The 19,977-nt window shown below is 40.2% G+C and overlaps 1 protein-coding gene across 7 annotated transcripts in view; it reads right to left on the bottom strand.

Moving 5' to 3' along the window:
• Positions 1–3,353: 3,353 nt before the first annotated feature.
• mylk4a (myosin light chain kinase family, member 4a) overlaps positions 3,354–19,977 on the bottom strand; it is a 26,894-nt gene continuing 10,270 nt past the window's right edge. For 2 of the 7 annotated variants that reach the window (XM_037083454.1, XM_037083455.1), the window contains exons 3-16: positions 12,638–12,838; positions 11,375–11,471; positions 10,756–11,188; positions 10,278–10,639; positions 8,753–8,858; positions 8,199–8,292; positions 7,708–7,817; positions 6,849–6,990; positions 6,688–6,758; positions 6,478–6,606; positions 6,243–6,395; positions 6,041–6,119; positions 5,892–5,946; positions 3,354–5,592 (exon numbers count right to left, since the gene is read on the bottom strand). In XM_037083454.1, coding sequence (XP_036939349.1) covers positions 5,893–5,946; positions 6,041–6,119; positions 6,243–6,395; positions 6,478–6,606; positions 6,688–6,758; positions 6,849–6,990; positions 7,708–7,817; positions 8,199–8,292; positions 8,753–8,858; positions 10,278–10,639; positions 10,756–11,188; positions 11,375–11,471; positions 12,638–12,838 — 2,031 coding nt within the window. In that variant the 3' untranslated portion in view covers positions 3,354–5,592; position 5,892. Of the gene's footprint in view, positions 5,593–5,891; positions 5,947–6,040; positions 6,120–6,242; positions 6,396–6,477; positions 6,607–6,687; positions 6,759–6,848; positions 6,991–7,707; positions 7,818–8,198; positions 8,293–8,752; positions 8,859–10,277; positions 10,640–10,755; positions 11,189–11,374; positions 11,472–12,637; positions 12,839–15,780; positions 16,622–19,977 lie in introns of those variants that run through there. The other 5 variants (XM_037083449.1, XM_037083450.1, XM_037083448.1 and 2 more) reach the window with 5 other exon arrangements.

Below are 19,977 nucleotides of genomic sequence, written 5' to 3'. Positions count from 1 at the left end.
CAGCAGGACAAAGAAGTCCACTTGTCAGTAAGCTTTTCCTCTCAGCCTCAGCTTCTTAGCTCCGGTGGTCTCTAACTGACAGGAACTCAGGCACTATTTGTTATCTTTAGGCTCAATAAGTCCATCTGGTTTTGGTTTGGCTCCTCGAGATCGCCCCTGGAGATGAGGATGGAGGGGACTTAGGGGTGAGGCGGGGTGGTTGAGGGGCAGTTCTAGAGGGCTTTTTTTTTTTTTTTCTCCTCTTAAATTGAATTTCTCACCATTCCAACCTGGGCCGCGGACCAGGGATAGAGCGAGAGCTTGCGTTCGGCTTCCAACCCTCAGGCTCCTGAAAAGCTATGCTAAAAAAGTAAGGTGGGGGGGGAACTTGGAAGAAATCAGTATCACCTGTTTTGCCAAACAACTTGCATGTTCAGTGAAATTGGCAATTAACTGACTCAGACTGTGCCGGAGTTTGTAACAGAGGAATGCATGAACTCTCCCTGAACCGTTCCTGACATTAAAACCTTTTGTGTCTGATGAAATGATGTGTGAACATAAACAAACAGTAGACTAAACAAAGCTGTCAGTCCTCGATCGGAAAATCAGGCTGGAACATATTTGAAAGTCACAATTAGGGGTGTTATATTTAAACGTTGTATTTATGTTTTTTTTTTTTTTTCATGCATGTGAGCCAGGGGCCATCTTAGAAGAAAGGCAACTTCAGTAGCAAAAGTGTTGATGGTAAAAAAATGTGCAGTAGCCAACATGAAAATAATAAAGCTAGCTAGCTAGCCACAGCATGCTAGCCAGATGTGGTCAACTGTGTTTCCTCGTCACCGCTGATGGAATATAACCAGCCGCATTTATTCAAGTGCTGTACTTTTTGAAGGTACATATACTTCACATGAGTATTTCCATTTTCTGCTACTTTATACCTCCAGTCCGCCACTTTTTGGAAGCAAATACTCCATTACATTTATTTGATACATTTAGTGATTAATTACTATCAGCTTTCATACTGCATCAAAGCGTACCACATTTTCAAATTGATTCATTTCTTTTGCAATTGGATTTCACTAATCAAATATGCTCAAGATCAGATCCAATAATCCATCAGAGGAATAATCAGTCGACCTATAGAATGCAGGAAAAACGTGTCAATATATTTACTTTTAATTCTACTTTTGATATTTAAGTACATTTATCAGCAAAAAATACTTTTGATAGTTAAGGACATTTAATATCAGATACTTTAAGAATTTTACTCAAACACTATTTGTATGGCTGACTTTCACTTTTACCAGAGTCACATCTTAACGTAATATGTTTCCCTTTGCATAAGTATGACTTTTGGGTTCTTTTAAAACACTCATCACGTTATCTGCAATCGGATATTTCCCATTTTTCCCTAATCGTACATTTTTGGTTTATTTATGCCTATTCATTTTGAACATGATGTACGGTTTTGAGGTGAATTAACGGTGCATTGTGTAATAACTTGCTAACTGTTAAATTAAATCTCCAAATATTCGATACAAATAAGAGGCAGCATATCAACCACTAACTGCTAACTGTAGCTGCCGTTAGCTACTTAGCTCAGCTAGCCATGCAGGTAGCTGTCCAGGCTGGGAGCTTAAAGCACTGGAGCTTTGGACCCCAGGGAGGAGGAGGTTTCCCATTCTATTAATAATTTTACTGAATCTTTGTATTGCTTTAAACTAAAATTCAATGTAGCCTTTAAATCAAATATAATGAAAATAACCCAAAACTATGAATTATTATCCTGGCCCTTACAATTGTATGGCCATGACAGTCTGAAAGTACTGGATGTAAAAGTGGTCAACTACTGGGTTTCTATGCTTTTTGGTGGTACAGTTTGCTTTACTGGTATTTCTGTACAATTAAATACATGTTTCCAAAGGTACTCCCCCATAAAGTATGCACTTATCCCTGACTAACCCTGTGGGTTCTGTAAAATAAGACCTTACTGTCTTTTGAGGGATAGAGCAGGCTGAAAGTTAAGGTATACTTTGTGGAAATGTAGCTTGAAATGTGTCCTCACAAACTCACATTGTTGTCCCCTCACTACCATTCTTCTCCATTATTTTCCAGTATCTCAAGCCTTCCAGTGACCTCTGTGAAAAAAAAAACATGGATACCCACTTGTTTTTCTCTGAAATATCTGAGGAAAATCCCTGTTGCCCCGACATCATCATCATCCCACACACGCAGTTTATTATCTCAGGTGAACAAACTGGATTGCTCACACCGGCTCCCTCACTGTCTCTTTATTAGGCTCCTGGAATCAGCTGTGCTTTCATCTCGAGCGAGAGCGTGTTTGCATGTTCAAGGTTTAAATAGTCCTGGGCTGAGACTGTAAAAATTCTCACCAAAAATAGTTCACTACAGTGTCACAGCAAGAGCAAATCTTTATGGAGACGAGGAATCATGCCGTAAAAATGTGGTTGGTTTTAGATTTTGGAGGGTTTAGCATCAGTGGCACAACGCCCCAGAGCGTGCTAGCTATAGTTATAAAGTGCACACACAGACACACACACACACTGCTATGATAGCCTACCTAGCAATGACTCCACCAGTGCTTCTCAACCTTTCTACACAATGCACCACCTCAGGAAATATTAGGCTTTCCAAGTACCACCATTATGACCAACAGTAAAACACAGTAGCATAGGCCTACTCTATTCAACATAACTGTTTTGTGCCGTTTCCTGCTCACATTTCAGCGACGTTGCTAAAGGATCTATGAGTTCTACTGTTCAGTTAACTATCCTCAACTTGAGTTTCAAAAGGGACTTGCATGAATGTCACTATGTTGCAGGGTGAAACAAGAAGTTGATTCATTTGAAATTACATTTCAGTTAAGGTTTTTTGCAGCAAATTGTTAACTGTATGAGTTTAAATATTTTAAAATAAGAATTTTATTTTGTCAGATTTGCGGCTGGCTACTTTACCAAAGTAAAAAATTAAACCCATGATGGAGGGGTTTGCATTTTCGAGGGCATATTGCAAATAGTTTCCTTTACTTCAGTGTGACTGGTTTCTGTGAACACTACAGATGAGTTACCAAAGAAGCTGTCTGATGTGTGTGGAGGGCTTATTTTCCTCCTAAAATAAAGAGCCTATTCCCTCAATTGATCCCATGTTCCTCATACCAAAGGCTTTAGTGCTACACTGTGTATACACTCCTGTTCAGCATTAAGAGTATAACACCACCTCAGTAATATATCAAAGTTTTTGAAACATACTGGCAGCTGATAAAGCGATCACTTTTCACAAAGACCTGGACGCTTCACACTGTGTTTTTGAGCTGAACTTCAAACAACTGTTATAAAAAGGAAACAATACTCTCATTTAAGACACAAGTTCAGTTTAATGGATGTGTACACACTTCTCAAATACATGCTCAATTTGAAACAGTTTACACTCGGTGAGGACAACTTCTTTTACTAGCACTCGGTGTTCAACAACAGTTAAGGTAACATTCATCATAAGGTTAAATTAAAACCACATAAACGTAGCTCTAACAACATTTTATCAACGTAGGCAACAGTAGGTAGGTCGTGTATTACTTTCAGTTAGTGGACCTTCACAGAAGGCATTTCAAAGGCAACGCTGTTTTGTGGAAAAAAGCCTCTACAGTAGCATGAATATGCAGCTAGCGTGGTGCTAGAGTCAAGCATACAGTACGAGTTAAAAAAAAAAAAAAAGAAGTTTAAAAAAAAAAGTTATTTCTCCGTGTATCAAGTTAATGTCTGCTTTAATAAAATACAAACTCATAGAGACATGCAACAAAGAATTAAAGTAATATACTAAGCTGATAAGACATAAACTGTGTTGGTGAACGGTTCGTTGTAACGTAAAAGCAGGATGAGAAAGATCAGTCCAATCAAGCTTCTTCACTGGAACTATGATAGCTTCATGTATAATCTACGTATGTTTAAATAAATAACATTATAAAGTGCAACATACTACAGCTCAAGACACCAACCACACGTTTCCTTCTGTCCATTCATACTCAACATCCAGCAGTTCTACCCCGTACGATATGAGAAAAAACTGAATTTTATTCTACAGCTCAGCGTTTATTTACAGCCCACAGAAAGATGTTGGATAATATTTGTAACTGAGCGGGGGAGGGTCGCATAATACAGGTCATGCCGTAGCCTTTCTTATCGAAGCAGTTGAGGTATGTTTCTAAAGTTCATTTCTATCAACAGAATGAGAACGAAAACAGCAGCAAACAGTAACAGCACAGTGTTTTTGGTTAGAGATATATGAGGGTGGCTCACGGTGCGGATATTTCAAAGTGAAGTAGATAGAGTACATGCGACTTTCAAGGCAAAGGTGCAACACACAATCGAGATCTTATCAGATAATACACATCTGGCGAAACTAGGTAAAATTATGAGATCAGCACCGTTTGGAATTGCCGAAAACACAAGAGGATTAAAACACCTTACAATATAATGCAACCCGATAAAACACAGCAACAATCCACCAGAACGGGTGAGTTGACATTTCCTCAGCTTGGGCTGTAACTAATGATTATTTTCACTGTCAATCAATCTGCCAGTTCCTTTCAAGATTAATGGATTGACCATTCCATCTATAAAAAGTCCAAAAACTGTGCTCCTAAACTTACAGGCCAAAACCCCCCAAAAATGTTCATTTATTATCATAAATGCGGCAAATTCTTTAAATTTAAGAACCACGCTCCAACAATTGATTGCTTGAAAAATGACTGAAAAGATGAATTGATAATTAAAATATTTGGGGACTAATTTTCATTTGATTGACATATTTAGTAATCGACTAATCGCTGTAGCTCTAGTTTCAACAGTACACCGTACAATCTGACAGAGGAAGAATCAAGGAAACCATTTATGTCAAAATTACCAAGTAAAGTACACTTAATTAATAATTTGATTACTTTGTACAACTTATATTTAACAGTCTGCTTTACTTGGTAAATCTGAGGTAATAAAGTCAACTTTAAAAAATGTTTACAGTGTAACTGTATTGTAGAATTTTGTTACATTTCACTGGATTGATTAAGGTTGTAAGATGTTCTTGTTATTTTTCTCGAACAATACAGATACGAATTGTACATCATTTCAAGAAAAAGACATTTTCATCATGAAGCTTCAGCCTAAAGCATGATGGGATTTTCCACAATCAAATCCCAAGCACAACCATGACCCCCAAAAAGTTGGACACTGAGTAAAACGTACACAAAAACCAAATGAAAAGATTTTCAGATTTTTTTTTACCTGTGTTTATCAGAATCTGAATTTAAACTGAAAAATGTTCTTGTTTTTTGTCAACATAAGTGCAAAGTGAGAAGAACGGTAGCATCCCAATTTTGGGGGGGAATCAGGGTTGTGAACAAAACTGTTTTTGTCCGTACATCATTTTTGTTTACTTCTCACATCAACGCGACACAGCGGATCACATGTCAGGAAAAAGGTTGGCGGGGTAGCCAGAATTTCAGCCCGTGCATCAGGTGCGTGGACTCGAAATTAGGTAATTAAAATGGACAGGAGGGTTGGTCCAAGTGGCCACAGCTGGAGCCATCGCATCACTGTAGCCCTACAAATAAAAACACAGTGTGAAATGACATTGTTCATTCTCAGAAGGTCACAGTTAGTGTTACATCTGTGACAGGCAGGGAGGGAATCTCTCCTGCTGCTCTACTGCTCTGCACAAAACTTGAGCGATGCTGCCACCTGGTGGATATTTAAGATCTGTGAACATTTAATGTTTGACACTTGGGTCACTTTTTACAAATGAGCCCCCCAACAAGACATAAAAAAAAAATTACTGAAAATGACCAAATAAAAATACAAATGAAAAAGAATAAATAAAGTAAAAAGATGCAACAGACTAACCTCAACTATCAGTCGTGGGCACACACGATGATCGCCGTGATCTGCACATAGTTTTCTGTGAAATAAAGTGTGACACAAAATGTCTTAGTTTAATAACACTTAGTCAGTGTTGTTTCTCAGTTTATGAATGATGTATACATGTGTTCTACCTTCATGTTAAGGCGATGATGAAGGACTGGGTCTGATAGCCAGGGATGTCTTAAGGCCTCAGATGCCCCCATCCTCCAACTGATGAACAAACACAATGACACACAGATATAATTTATATTTTAAAAGCCACCACGTAACACATAACACACACATAACATCTGCACTCAGAATGATGTTAAAACATGGTAAAAAGATAAATACCCTTTATTGGTGATGAGCATTCTGGAGATGAAGTCTTTGGCTTCGTCAGACGTGTCTACGAACTCGGGTTCGTCAAAGCTCCACTTGCAGGCCAAGATGTTGTTCAGCGTCTCGTTGTCATCGTCACCGAGGAAGGGACAGAGACCGCTCAGACTGTCAGGAAGAGACGGGCGAGAGTTGGTCATTATGGCTTGTGTATGGATGTGTTTGTGCGCGTGTGGTCGTGTTTACTTACAGCATGTAGGTGATGACGCCGAGGCTCCACATGTCAGTGTTGAACGACACAAAGTCGTAGTTGATGACTTCAGGAGCGAGAAACTCCGGAGTGCCGAAATTCACACGCAGTTTCTCCCGTGGTTTATATCTATGTGGAGAACACAACTGAAATTACATTTTGAATGATGACAGAACTAAATAAAAAGTAGAAGCAAACACTGGTACTTACATCCTCGCCAGACCAAAATCGATGATTTTGATCTTATTTGTGACTCTGCTCACGCACAGAATGTTCTCCGGCTGAAATGTACAACAAAAGAACGATTAAACTTTGAACATGCATGTTGCCTAAAACTATTACGAAATACTGGATATGAGTTGAATTATCACCTTTAAGTCCAGGTGCAGGATGTACATTTTGTGCATGTGCTGCAGGCCCTCACAGATCTGCCTGATGAACACCACAGCGTCCAGCTCCATTAACGTGTAGTTTTCATCAATGATCCTGTCAAACAGCTCCCCTCCACCAACACTAAGGTTAAAAGGGCAAATGCATTAAAAATCACCAATGAAACAGTTCAAATCTGATGCAAATGTAATGCCAAGTATTGTTTTATATGTGCACAATTAACCAGACTATTAACTTTTAGCAAAGTTAAGAATTAAATGTATCAAAATTCTACTGGCTATTGAAGTAACTCTACTTTAAAGGTCCAGTGTGTAGGATTTTAACTACACATTTGCATGAATATATTCAATTTGTTAATAATACACATTTAAATAATCCAACAGAGATGTTTAGCCTTGTGCCTCTTTTGTTGATGGGCTCATCTGGTCTGTTTTAAAGACACTCTTTTTTTTTTAAGTTGTGTTTTGTTTGTTTTTTTGCAAAAAGACAAAACACACAATAAACAAAGTTGATTGCTTGGTCAAATTTCAGTAGATATGGCGATTACATCATAATCATAACAACTCCATTCTGCCACAATAATCGTCTAGTGAAAATCTGATATTGTGAAAGCCCGAGCCTCGCATACGTCCTGCGTTCGGCCTGCTCGAGAGCCAGTGTTTTGTTTGTCCATTCCGGACTACTGTAGAAACACGGTGGCACAACATGACAGACTAAAGAGGACCAGTCCCTCAACTCCTACACACTGGACCTTTTAACTACTATCAGCTATCAGATGTTCAATAAGCTATCTGGAAAAGAATAAACAGATGTGCTGAAAATATAAAAGAAGGAGCATACTATTCAAGTACAAGGATGATGTCATTCCTTGACTCATAAGCTGCATAGAGCTGGATCAGGTTGGCATGGTCCAGATTATTCATGACCTGGATCTCATTCTTCACCACCTCCTACCAAAGACACAGGCGCAGACACACAGACAGACAGATGGAGGGGGCAGACAAACAACACACACAGAGACAAGCGGTCGTACGCACACACACACACACACACACACAGACACACACACACAGACACACGGACACGATGAGAGGTGTCAGCTGTTCTCTGCTATGAGACAATGCATCTTCTCTTCTAGGTCAAATATTTCGCACCTAGGTGAGAAGTACTCCCTCTGCTTCTGTTCCAAGCGGCCTTGTCATGTACTAGTATGTACTAAAACTCGCATGTGAGCCCCTGCTTTTTATATCATGCGGTGTGGCCCTCGCTGTAGCATCAAAAAAATTGGACTAATTCGGTATCACGACACTCGACATGAGGCGCTCGCTCACCTTTTCCTTCAGACTCCTGGCTTTGATGACCTTCGCCGCCAAAGTGAGACCTGAAGAGTTTTCGACACATTTGTGCACCTGGCCAAAACGACCCCTTGAAGAGAGAAAAAAAAAAAATGGTTTCTCTACACTTAAGTTAAATCGTTATGAAACAGGACAGGAGATTTATGTTTCCATGACAAATCAGAAAGTGATCTTCCATCAAACGGAGACGTTTTATTGTAGGGCTGTAGGGTGTGTGCTTTATCTTTTATTTCATTAAATGTGAGCTGGGCCGTGTCTCCTCTTTGAAGACTTGGATTAACACTTAGTGATTAGCTACCAGCTGGCACCAGGGATACAGTTTCACATACCACCCAGTCCTGATGTAAAAATAACTGCTGTGACTCTGAAGTTATGACCCAGGGGAGAGGAGGAGGAGGAGGAGGAGGTGGAGGAGGAGAGGGGCGTTACACAATTAGGCCTCACAGGAATTCATGCCTTTTATCTGCAATAGATCAGCTGGTCATCAATAGCTGTTTTTTTTTTCATAACATAGAGATTTTGACGCTCACCCGCCCAGGACCTCCTGCCAGTTGATGGTGTAGAAGTTGATGATCTGGTTGGGTTTGGCCGAAACGAGGCGGTGGTTAAAAGGAGCGCCTGGAGGAGGAGAGGTGTCTGGAGGAGGAGGGGGGAGAAGACCAGAGAAAAGATATAATCTGTTTTAATAAGTTATGAGGAATGTGAGAACAGAGGAGCAGCAGCTACAGGAATGGCTACTATAATCAAGTTATCACATTGTGCATTAGCGCGCGATGATAAACATCAACTACAGGCACAGTTGTTGTTTAAATATTACAGAGGGGCAACAACGTTTTAGCACAACACCTCATTTAGCCTGAGTGCCAGAGCGCCTCGAGGGCTTTATCTTATTTCACACTATTGTGTGGTACTGTTGTTGGGATTCTCAGATGTGCGATAGATTGGCTGAAAGTCATTGTTGTTTTTAATTTTAACAATTTTGATTCACATTTGTTTGTTTTTTTAAGACGTATAACCAAGACATAACAACTATGTCCCCCAATCTGTGCGTTTTTTTTTTACTTTTACTTGTCATTATTATTAATATTTCTATTCAATTTATGAATATATCCTCTGTATAAGACTATTTATATAGGTATATTTTTGTATGGCTTTCTGGCTGGATGCAAGTTTATTAATGGCCCAGTACCTTGAGGACGTGTTGCATTGGGGGGTGGGGGGATGGGCCGGAGCTTGATTTAACTGTCCTGTGTTTAAATTACATCAACCTTTCCTGATACATTTATAAAATTTTAAAAAAGACCTTGATCAAAATGGACAACAAAGACAACATCTTGTAAGCACTGATCAGCACTTTAAAATGGGAATGCTATTTCTAAGATAAATTAATAGTACTTATTATTTGGGCCCCCTTCTTATCAACAACAGATACAGCAATATAAATACATCTGCCATAAACTAATGGTAGAATTGGGTAGGAGCTGATTATATGTGATCAGGGTTACCTAATCAGATATTTTAAAAAATGAAGCAACTTTAATCAGCCTAGATTAAAATTGAAACACTGTTTAATAAGATTATAGTTACATTGTCAAGTGATTTTTGATTACCTGATTGAAATATGTTTTTTTTTTGTATTAACAGCAGAACATATGCTGTAGAATATATACTGTACATTTGTAGTTTGTGGCATTACTGTTTTTGTGAGAGTGATTTGATTTGACTCATAGTAAACCCAAAATGTAAAATGCATTTAATTTTTTAAGACATTTGTGGAACTCAAGTATTAAGATTAGGTCCATTTATAATACAAGGTGCCGTGTTTGATTCTGAAGCAATTCAAGTAGTATTCAGATTACATTACATTTTTGTATTTGTTCAGTTTACTTCAAACTACTGAATTCAAGCTCGGGGTACAGGTTCTTTAACATGTGGCGTTTGTAATGATCATCACTATTCTGACACTGCCTTATATACTGTAGGACTTAACTGTGTTAAAACAGGATCAGGATTTCAACTTCCTACCACGATTAGCATCGGGGGCTCCTGACTCACCAATGAAGTAGCGCTCTGCATCGTCATCGTCCTCCTTTTCCGCATCCGGCTCTGCATCATTGTCCTTTCTCCCCGCCGCCACTCTTTGTTTGAGGTTCAACTGGAATTCAACTCCGTCCGCCCTGAAGACCGCCCAGCCTTCGGACTCGAGCCGCTGCTCATCCTCCTCACTGACTTTCTTCTTTTCCGCCTCCTCCTCCTCCTCCGTCGCCTCCACCACCTCCACTACCTGGCGCCTCATGTGTTTCTCCACGACAAAGTGTTCCTTGCTCACAAAAGACTTGGTACTTGTGCTGCTGACCTCTGACATCTGGTCCTGCTTGGTCTCTGGAGGTGGGGAGGCATCTTTGTGGTCATCGCTGCTGGAATAAAACAGTTGTGTTGTTTATTTTCTGCTTTGTTTCTGCAGATCATCTTATGTATTAATCGATTTATTGACTAAACATTCCAGCACCTATTGGGATTAAACATTTACTACCTTGTAGTCGTGGGTTCTTCCTCATCTTCTTGTGCAAGAGGTAACTCTGAGGCTTTGGCCTCTTCTTCAGAAGAAATAACCTCTTCCTTCTTCTCCTCTGCGACTGGGAGCTTTTCTTCTTCTTTTTCTTTCACTACATCCTCCACGTCAAGCTCGGGTTCTTTCTCTGTAACCGATGCCTCCGCCTGCTGCACCTTTTCCCCAACCATCTCCTCACTAGTCGCCTCAACGACCTCATCTTTCTGGGAGTCCTCGCGCAGGTAGTTCACTAAGTTGCAAGCAGAGGCATCGGGCAGTTGGTCTTTAGGGGGCACTCCAGCCTCAAGATCCAGATGTCCGGGGGTGAGCTGCTGACCTGATTTCTCTGCATTCTCCCTGTTGAGTTTCTGCACCTCCTCAAGAAGCAGCGCCTGCTTCTTCAGAGAGACATTTTCTATGAAAGAGAATTTGGATTTAACAATGAAATATTCACCATAGCTTCCCAACATATTGCAACTCACAGGATTTGGCTGTTCATGTAATGGAGTAATTGTGCCTCTCATGGAAGCTTTGAGGGCAAATTCATGAATCCAAGCACTGGCACATTTTTGTAACATTAAACACATATTGATCTAACCACCTGTGGTGTCTGGTGGCTTCATCTTCTTCTGAGCTTTCAGAACCTTGGGGCTCAAAGGGGGCTTATCTGTCCCATCTTTAGCTTTGTGGTCCTTCAACTGTGAAATGAAAATTAAAAAGAAACAATGCAAAGAGAAATCTGGATAATATATCATAATTACATTTTCATATTCTCAAAGAAATTATTGCAGTTATAATGTTCTCTTAAAGGAGACCTATTATGCTTCCCCCCTTTCTTTCAGTGAGTTATATAGGTGATTGTGCACCTCAAAGGTCTTGAAAGTTAAAAAGCCCATAGTCCAAACCAACAGAAACTCCTCTCTCTTGCAGAAAACACTGCTCCTGAAACAACTCAGTAGTCCCGCCATTCATTCTGTGACTTCATGACGTCACAATACATCACCATGTCATGCATTTGCATCATTTTTGTCTATATTCTGAATAGAACACGACAAAACCAACCGGAGATGCAGTGAGCATTGCTGGCTCAGGCATGTGTAAGCTGACCAGTCAGAGCAGTCTGGGTAATGGGGGGGGTGGAGGGTCCTTAAAGAGACGGGAGCTAAAACAGAGTGTGCTGCAGTATGCAGTGTGGGAAAACTAATGTGCTTTTTGAGAATTAAAGCATTTAGCAACCCAAAATAAAATGATGAACCTGAAAATAAGCATAATATGTCTCCTTTAAAGGAATATTGTGACGTGTGGAGTTTTGGTAGGTTTTTCTTCACCACTCTACAAAAACTCAAAATTAGCTATCAATTATGTTTATTTGGCTAATTTCTATTCAAATAACTTATTCCAATAAGTACAATACACAGTCACAATAGATATAACATATCAATGAGATACATTTGTTTGTAGACAATTTACACTTGTTCTATTAGCAGATTTTTTTATTTTTTCCAAAAGATAAAGTTTTCATTTTTTCATTTCATTTCATTTTCATTACAAGTTGCATTTTTGCAGTGCAGAACTTTATGCTTGTCTATTTTTTTCTAAAATAAAATATTTAGCTCCACATTGGGAGAATTTACACAATAGTTAAAATTGTGTTGTTTTCTTTGGAAATTGCAAATTGGCATAATTCTAAGTTACACATTTCTCATCAGAAAAATCAGTACAATAGTATCTCTAGCTTAAGGGCCGTGATATATTAACAGTTTTTGTAATTGATTCTCAATGCAAAAATAAATTATGGAGGCAACATGAGGAACAAGGCGCCAACCTGAAGCCAGAAATGCAAAAGCACATAAAGTATACTTACGTAATATAAATAAAAAAGGACAAGTTCCTGTATACATACAGACTGTAAGCACAAAAAACGTACAAAGTTTCCACATTTGCGAGAGGCGAGGAAATGCTTTGGTCCGTGGAGCTTTATCTTGTGAGAGGGCTGAGGAGAACTGGGCTCACATGCAGGAATTATCCCATGATTCCCTTTACTGGCTTTATTAGAGGAAGTTTTCTAGTAGAAAGACAAGATGGCAATACTTAGTAGGGTTAAAGGACTGCACATTGAAGGATGGATCAAATATCACACGTTAAGAATGAATGTCACAAAGAGAGACAGTAGGTAAAACACAAAACATGACGGATGAAAAATGGAATGGAAAATGGAATTAATACATGAATGAAATGACAACAACAGGTTGATTCGATCAAATTAGCGTCACATGTAAAACACACAGCGCGACAACAACAACAACACATAAATCACATCAATGAACTGACTTTTTTTAAAAAAAGGCAAAATACAGGGCACAGTTCCTCTGTTTTCAGCTTACACATTAGCACATATACTGCACGTCTCCATGCACAGACTGACGCTTTCTAATGGCATGCCTTTGATTATTCATGGCAGATGGACAGACAGCAGCAGGGCAGTGAATTTATAGCTTATCACTTGTCGCACTCGGCGATGGAATGCAATGCCGACCCTGAGCGGAAAATATTACAAGAGACCGTATGGCCGTTGTTCAAATTTCTCTGCTGAGGAAACTCACTAAACACTCTCTGATCGGGTTAGCATGGAAAAACCTGTCTTGAACCCGGGGGTGTCTCACATTTGTTCTCTGGATGCTGGCGTGTGGTAAACAGCGAGGGGGATATTTCGAGTGCAGTGTTTCCCCAGTGACAGCAGTTTGAAACTCTGATTGGGAGACTGGGGGAAAGTGTGGAGAGGCCTAAGTAACAGGGATTACATGAAAGATATTTCACGCCTCTTGAGGTGGAGGAAGACGGGGGTGGCACCTGACAGGTGCTCTGACGACCACAGAAACCCCCTGAAATGTGAGTCACACGCAAACTATCAGATTGGCATTCGGTCATTAATCATTCGTGTATAATAAAGCCACAAAATTAAGACCAACTTTGAATTTGGCTTGAATCCAGTAAGTTAATTTATGTCAATTACGATACAGAACTATGATGTGATATGAAGTATGTGATAACCTTGTCACATTACATCACAACCACTCAGGTGAGCTTGTTGGAAAAGAGATATGGGTCTAACCTCGGGAGCTACGCAAGCGATTGGAGTGTGGTGATAAAGTGCTTTAGGGTGTCTGAATGCGCAATGCATGCCTTCGATGCCAAGCACCACTTAGTGACCTTTATACAGGGTCATGGTCCGTCCTGTGATTGTCTAATGAAGGCAAAACACATCAGGTTTGATTTTGAGGTGACTTCAGTGTCACAGGAATTAAAAAGATGGCTTTTTAAAGACATAATGTGTAAAATGGAGTGAGCCGGTGTCCCTAAATGAGTCATTTACTCAAGGAAACAGTGTGTCTTATTTACTATTGTTACTGCAACCTCAGGGAGAAACGTCAGCCGATACGTCAGAGAGAGATGTTTGACTAAACGCAACAGTGAAACATTTCTACTCATATCATGGCATTTTCAGTAGCATGAATGGTTGCTAAACACTAATGCTATGATTCTGCGCTACTCACATCTGTTGTTTGTTTTCACTCAGAGACCCCTAGTGGCAGGAATTATATATACTGTTTGGTGAAACCGAACCAAGTTGAAAATTGCAATAGACAATTTCCTAGCTTTAATGTATCATCACGAATTGAATGTTGATTGCACAACATAATTGCTATAGAATAACAACTCCACCGGTGCTTGAGCTACAGTAACCCCACTGAAAATATTTTTACATACATATATTTTTACTTTTCTGAACTTGTACCAGCAATTCCTGAAACCCAGCATGCCGTGTTATATAGACGTTTACTGGAACCCCTAAATCAAACGTACTGTGACAGCATTATCAGCAGGACCGCCAATAACATTTTATATGTAGAGCTATTTTGCGCTGCAGGAAGTTATGTAATTTGCAAAGAATCACAGGGCAGGGATTGTAAGCAGCATCCACTGTTACCCATTTCACAGCAGAGGGGTAACTACTGGAAACACACCTGTCCTTACTGGCCCGGACTCGAATTGGACAATTGAGACTACCGTAACAGATACAGAGCAGTGATGAGTCTCAAGTGGGTCATTGAGAGAAACAATCTGCTGAGGAAAGAAGGGGAGGAAGACTGACTCATCACAATTTTTTGTCGACACCTGACTCCCGATGAACTGAAGGGGTTAAAGCCCTTATAGACCACAAACACGACAGCCCCCTCGATCCAAAAACAGCATTTCTAAACCAGGCCACTCGCATTTCACCCCTGGCCTCACACCGGCCCTCTCGTGCCCTGCCGGGGGGGTCCCAGAGTGGGCCTCATGCCAAGGAGGCCATGTTGCACTTGGCATTAATAGAGATCTAACATGTGTATATGTGAGTTAAAACTGGGGTTTTACATAAGCTACAAATGATATATTGATCATACAGTGACTTACATAAAACTGTATAATTAGCATTATTAACTACTTTACCTTCAATCAGCAGTTGGCAGGCGTAAATCCCAGACACCACCTATTACCCCATCACATTATATGAGGGAATTTAAAACTCTAGCCAAGCCACATTCGTAGGCAAGAGGAACTGCTGGAGTGGTCATCTTTGTTGCTACGATCATTTTCACATGTTCTGCCAAGACCAACAAGATCTTTGTAAGATCTCAGAAATCAGGGTCAGCATTTTGCAACACTGAGAAGAACACGATTAGTCGTCCAGACTGATGGATAGACTGTGATACCTGGAATGGGGTCTGGTATAATACTAAACCCTCGGGTCAACCAATATGGTTTCTTCAGGGCGGAGAGTAGCGTATTTCCAAATTAATTAGTTTTATAGGCAATTAAACAAATAAAAGAAATCCACACAAATGATGTAATCAGAAAAATGCTGAATATCTGATCCGATAATTGGTGTATCATTACTACAGCCTTAATCACTATAAACAATTAGTGAGGTAAAGATATTTTTGAGTTTCAGCATCGTCGTCTCACCTTGTCCAGCTTCTTGCTTATTGTGTCTGAAGATGATTTCCTCTTAACAGCTTGCTTGCCTCTACTGTCTTTGTGTTTGGAGCCCTTCCGAGCCGCATGGCCTTTGAACATCAGCTCAATGACCCGGGAACTCTTCACTGTCTCCCCAATGAAGCTGATGACTTGCTGCATGCTGAGGACCAGTTTCTCCATCCCCTCGAGCTTCTGAGCCTGCTGCTCGGACCGCTGGTTCACCACCGACATTATGGTGCTCATCTCCCGGCATATCTCCCTCACCTCCCGCCCCACGACCTGGGTCTGGTTCATCATCCTGGGTGGAAGATGGATCTCCTCCTTATCAACCTTCAGAGTCTCCATATCCTTTTCGATGTCGTCGATGTCATGAGACATTCCATCTAGCCTGTAGAGGACCTTTTCTTGAATGTTGATGAGTTTGTCCATCTTGCTGCTGAGAGTCTCGATCCGATTTTGGATGAGGTCAAAGTTAGCGCCATTCGCGTCTCCTGCTGTGTTCTTTACCGAGGAACTCATGGCTTCTAGTGATATAAAAATCACGTCAGGACACCGACTTGAGACAAAAATCTGACAAACAACGTCCGTGAAACAGACAAAAAGTCTTTTTCAAAAATCGTAGCCAGCTCTACCCTTCAGTGCTCCCCGTTGGTGTGCAAACTAATAAAGGTACAAAAAAGGTGGAACAATGCAAAAGAAGTGATTCAGGATTGAAAATCTCCAATCACCAGCAATGGAGGTGATGTTTTTAAACCTCTACAAGTGAAACTGAGCTTGTTTCCTCTCACACGTTACCCCCCTGTGCCTGCTCCTCTCCACACTAGAAATAGTATTAAGAATGGAGTGAGCCGGTGTCCCTAAATGTAAATGGACGGCCTACGTCAGCAGGGGTCAAGTGTTTGGGGAGGGGGCTTGGCACTGCTCTGGAGCTATGAGACATTTGAGAGCCTTTAAGTGTTAAGCCCAACACCGTCACTCGCCTGCTAGGTGTCAAAATGGTCACTGTACACAGAGCGTCTCCGGTGTGTAAGCGTGTCAGCGCTCATTCATTTGTGCAGTTTTTCCTATTCAAATGACAATGACAATAACTTGTTGTAACAGATGGACACATCTGGTCCACATTCTTTGGGTGGACTGCACGGGAGTCCAAAAAAGGCGAAGCAGCTCACAGGTGGGTTTATTTTGTTTTTCAAAGTCAAAGGACTACTGCTGTACGTGCATTTGTCTGTGTACAGTTGCAAATGAGATCCATGTCGCAACGCAAATTCCCCCTTGATCTCCTGGATATCGGTAAGCTACTTGCACCTAGTGTCATGGGAAAGAGGAAGCCTGTGGTTCCTAGCCAAAGGGACCTACAGGAAGATGTTTAGCCCTTCTGCTGAAAGAAGAGAAGGTTGACACAGATGATTTATACGATGCCTAGTCACTGACCAAACATCCACTGATAACCTCCCTTAAAAGAGTAAGGGATCAATTTCAACTTAGTTCTTGTAATATGACCAGAATTTATGTTCCCTGTACATCAGACTATGCATGATTTATTCATGTGTCACGTGTCAGCTCACAGGGTATTAAAAGATATCAAATTAAGCAAACACTGAGCTACAAGCTATTTCCTGACAATTTCGTCCTCACAAACTTTGAAAACTCAATTTGTCCCCATCCATTCATGGATGACGGAGCTTAGGAGGAATCCAGCTTTGTTCAAGCCACCATGAAACACTTTTGACAACACAGGCTGCAAACTGAGCCACAGTGACCCCAGCCAAACTCGCCCCACTCGGATGACTCAAGCAAAAATCTGGGCTCACGGGTGCAGTAGCCGAGAAGGGATGTGAACCTGGCAGATAAAGTGGAGCTGAGCGGGGTAAGGTGAGGGAAGGGAAGTATTTCACCTGTCAGATCACGACAAGTCACCGCATGAGCTTGCACATTACATCTCTCTCTCTCGCTTGCGCGAGTTAACCACAGCGGAAAGAACAAGTGACTCTGACGGGGTCGAAGCAGATGGGAGCGAAACCAACCATCAATCACTTGGGGAGAGACAGGGACGCTCACACCTGTCCTTGGATGCCAACAGATGACAGACAGCGTAGGTCATCTGCAGCATGTTGTGTCAATTTGAGGGGGCGCAGACAGTCATCTTTCTCATGCAGCTGTGTGCACGGAACAGAGATTTTTGTCCATACACGCTGCAGGTAGAATGTAAAGTATGTTTGAAAAGACAACAAGAAAGTATTGCTGTTTGCAACTGATATTTTGCTGCACATTAAAGGTTAGCAAACCCTGAAGGGGATATAAACAGACCCTTGGCCTCTCAGGCTTATGACACAAAGCAAATATCGAGTGTATATCACTTACACTTTACAGTGAAACTAACGCCAAAGAAAGTAACAGCATCATGATCGCTGCTCCAAGTCCTCTCTCGCCTTCGTTGCCAAGCGCAAGTATGCCTGCTGGCAGCTGGGAAAATCACTGCCCTGTCTACTGGTGCACGATTAAAATGTTGTTTAGTTAATGTGACAGCAAAATGATCGGGATGTTTGGAGGCATTTCCGACTGCATGAATGTCCAGACAGCAAATGATAAACAAATAATTTCATGTTTGTGTGGATGTGTGTATCCTGGCTGACCTTGTAGTTTGAACACCGTCTGACTTACAGCCATCAAGAGTGGAAGAATTTAAAGGTAAATTGATATACAGCTCAGGGCTTAGCCCCTTCAAACTTTTAAGGTCACCATGCTATGTACATAGAACTGTCTGATTTATTATACACGTTAATGGTGCTAGATGTACTATTTCAAGTTCAAAAACATTTAAAAGAATAACAAAAGTTGTCAAAACAATTTTAAGAGATTGGATATCATGTCACAAAAGCCTTTGCGTTATGTTGCAGTGATATCTACCGAAGTTAGCATGCTAACCACTAGCGCTAGCCCATCCTTTCTCATAACACCACTCAAGAGTCCATCCCAGTCCAGACAGCTAGCTGCACGATCAACTGAGCTAACTGTTAGCAGGAGTTAGCATTTAATTTGGGACAAATAATTATTTTTCGATTATCTGACAACTATTTATTATTCTTGATCAGCTGCTTTGTCTATGTAATGTCAAAGTTTAGTGGGAAAAACACTCACCAGAAGATATTAATTCTACAATGACAGACTGAGAAACAGATTTTAACTTGCAGTTTTACAAGAACACTCAATACCAAGACAAGGTTATGACCAAAAAAATGGAATCCTTCTGCAAATTTTTATGCATGCAAACAGCTGTTTGAAGTCTTAAACAACAGGTTGAGCCAGGCGGTATTGCTCTACATCACTTCTTGTGGGTCAAATAATGCACTTAAATGCATACAAGGTTTAAGTTTAGATCTCATCAGCTTTTCCTGGACAATCAGTACTTGTGGGAGGTTACACAATTGAATAATGTGAGTTGCACAGCCTTCCTTTATCAGGCTATTTGTCTGGCGACGGGACAAGGTGAACTGATAAAAATGGAGCGACACCTCCCTAACGGAGAACACAATGTCCTGGGAGGCACTGAGGCTGTGTGCTGTGGCTACTGTCCAGTCACCTCTCCAAGTCTCCACACACATACACACAGAGCCTGCCAGCTTTGGCTACACTTTCTCTTGGAAACTTGTGGGCTTAAATGTGTGTGGCAGCCGTGAAACTTAACTCCACTTGCTAATGTCTAAGACGTCTCTTCTGTTCTTTCCCCATCATCTCATGTTTGCTCTTGGCGTGTAAACACATTTTACACATTTACTTTGAGAGACCTTTTGGTTTTGTATATATAAGGTTATTAAAAGCTATATTATGCTGATTAAATTCATATATATATATATATATATATATATATATATATATATATATATATATATATATATATATATATATATATATATATAAACACACATATATATATATATATATATATATATATATATATATACACATACATATATACATATATATACATATATATACATATATATATACATATATATATACATATATATATACATATACATATACATATATATATATATATATATATATATATATATATATATATATATATATATATATATATATATATATATATATGCATAGTGTTTGCCTTTTAAAATGTTATATTTGTACATGTCACATCCAAAAGAGACAGCAGAGGATATG

The sequence above is a fragment of the Acanthopagrus latus genome, chromosome 21, assembly GCF_904848185.1.
Source record: "Acanthopagrus latus isolate v.2019 chromosome 21, fAcaLat1.1, whole genome shotgun sequence".
Lineage (NCBI taxonomy): Eukaryota > Metazoa > Chordata > Actinopteri > Spariformes > Sparidae > Acanthopagrus > Acanthopagrus latus.
This window is presented reverse-complemented; position numbering and strand designations above follow the sequence as displayed.